Raw genomic sequence first — 2424 nt, forward strand, 5'->3', positions numbered from 1 at the left:
AGTTTTTTTTGACTCGCATTATAGTGTAGGCTTTAAGGGAAAAAAATGGCGGCGCCAGTACTGGATTTTTTTCTTTCTATTTTATTTTATTTTTAGGCTTCGATCCTAGTTTTTTTTTTAGTTATTATTGGTTTGCTCCCGCTCCCGTCTGCTCCCGTTAATGTTTAATCCTGTACCGTCCCAATCACGTGATCGTTACTAATACTGACTCCCATCCCACGGGAATCCCACGGGAATCCCGTGACCCGTGGGATTCCTGAAAAAATGTCAGGCTCTAGTGGACAGGGTGGACTCCGCCCTTCGACCCCAGCTCCCCTCGCCACCCCACTTGGGATAAGCGTGACGGGAAATGGATGGTTGGACAAAAGCATTATACAGTAGTCTAGTTGTAAAAAAAAAAAAAAAAAAAAAAAGGGGGGGGGGGGGAATTTTTTTTTTTTTTTTTTTTTTAGAAGCATACATTGCCTAATGAATATAGTCTATTAACCTAAAGCAACATACATGTTATGGTTGTTATGTGTCTAGTAGTTCCCATTGATTTAGCTTGGAAAGTGGGGAGAATGGCGCTAGGCTAACCGCACCGTGACGTCACTGCTGGAAGATGGCAGGAGGGAGGGGCTACTATATTTGGGCAAAAATGGCCGCTCCCAGACTCAGTGATCGCGATAAAAATTGTTTATTTTTTCGCTGATTAACGCTAAATTCATTAAATCAAGCAAGTATAAATAATGATCCATTGATTATTCCTCGCTGATCAGACTTCTCCTTTAATATATAATAGAAATTTTACACATTCAGTAATAAAATATCACAGGGGATGGATGGTATTATGTCATTTAAGAAGAATCTCCACTAAACTCCAGTACTGGTATTAGACATAAAGATATATCTACTTTAATTTTTTTATTAGGTGAATAAAGTCATAATATTAAATCAACAAGATAACAGCCAGTGTTGTATAAAGTACTGAAATCTGGACCAGTAAAAGTATAAGTACCGCTCCAAAATATGACTTTGGTTAAAGTCCAAGTCACTGCCTGAAATGTTACTCGAGTAAAAGTCTTAAAGTATCTGAAATGGCTCGTACTTAAGTATAAGAATTACTGTAAAAATAGAAAAATTTACATTCTTGGAAAGTATTAAGTACTCTAAAATATACTTGAGTACAGTAGTGAAGTATTTTTACTTCATTACTAAACAACACTGATAACAGGTAACATACTAGGTACTAGATTAGTCCCAACATTACAGGACTAAAGCCGAAACACTGAGATAAAAGTAATAACAAGAATAAAGTCCTAACGTTATCAGGAACATTAGGAGAATAAATCTGTGATAAAATGATAATAATAATGTAATAAAAAGGCAAACTGAATTTATTCCACATCTCTTCCACTGGAGATAATCAGCTTAGACGGCTCTAATAAAGCTTTAGTCTAATTAAACGTTTTGTCTCCTAATATAATGACTGAGTGCGACTCTAACAATCCTTCATGGATCCAAAATCCTGGTCCGGCTGCACTGCAGGTCCGGATGGGAGCAGATTTAGCCAAAGTCCATTCCTGAACTTCTCTCCGTTTCTCCAGAGATTGATCATTTACATCAACAAAGGAGACCATGGCTTCCATAACGGAGAGATGGACATGAAGACCATCTTCAGAGCCTTCGGACCGAGCTTCAAGAAGAACTTTGTGTCCGAGCCGTTCGACAGCATCCACATCTACCCCCTGCTGTGCAAACTGCTGCGGATCGAACCCGCGCCGCACAACGGGTCCCTGGAGGTGACGGAGGCCATGCTGTGGTCCGGAGGTGAGTCCGGGTTCTGGTGGATCCGCCGCGTATTTTGCAGAACCATCGAAGCGTTATCGTTGATGGAGAACCTTCTGTTTCTCTGCAGGGGAATCCCAGGGAGCCCGGTTCTCCGTGGTTCTGCTGCTGCCCCTGCTCCTCTCCACCGCGCTGTAACGGACCCAGGACCAGACCCGGATCATGCCCTGACCGCCTACCTCCACATCCAGCAGAAATGGTACCGAAGATGTCTAAACAGGTCCGGTGATCCTGGTACCAGACCACCGCTGATCCGTTTGATGAGTTGGCTTCATGATTCTGAATAAAGTTTCGCTTTGCTCTTCTTCTTCTGTCTCAAATAAAATCTGTTCACAGGTTTGTTTTAACATGTTGGACCGAGATCCATTTGGATCTGAACAGGGTCAGAACATTTCAATCATTACGTCAAAGAAGAGGACCTCAAGAAAGGAGCCATTTTAGGTTTCTGTTACCTTCATGCTAATTAGCCGTAGCTGGTGGTCTGGATGGTCCGTTTCTAGAAGCAGCAGATATATCCCATAATGCTTTTCAAGAGCTCTCCTCGCAAAGCATCATGGGATTTGTTTTAGGAGCAAAAGAGAACAAAGATGGTGGAGA

General features: G+C 41.7%; 1 protein-coding gene across 1 annotated transcript in view; it reads left to right on the plus strand.

Moving 5' to 3' along the window:
* Positions 1 to 2035, plus strand: part of LOC107094399 (ectonucleotide pyrophosphatase/phosphodiesterase family member 7-like) — a 4470-nt gene extending 2435 nt beyond the window's left edge. The window contains exons 3-4 of the mRNA XM_015389971.1: positions 1587 to 1809; positions 1898 to 2035. Coding sequence (XP_015245457.1) covers positions 1587 to 1809; positions 1898 to 1965 — 291 coding nt within the window. The 3' untranslated portion in view covers positions 1966 to 2035. The remainder of the gene's footprint in view (positions 1 to 1586; positions 1810 to 1897) is intronic.
* Positions 2036 to 2424: the final 389 nt, after the last annotated feature.

Source organism: Cyprinodon variegatus, unplaced genomic scaffold (genome assembly GCF_000732505.1).
Source record: "Cyprinodon variegatus isolate N-32 unplaced genomic scaffold, C_variegatus-1.0 Scaffold481, whole genome shotgun sequence".
In the NCBI taxonomy this organism is placed as follows: Eukaryota; Metazoa; Chordata; class Actinopteri; order Cyprinodontiformes; family Cyprinodontidae; genus Cyprinodon; species Cyprinodon variegatus.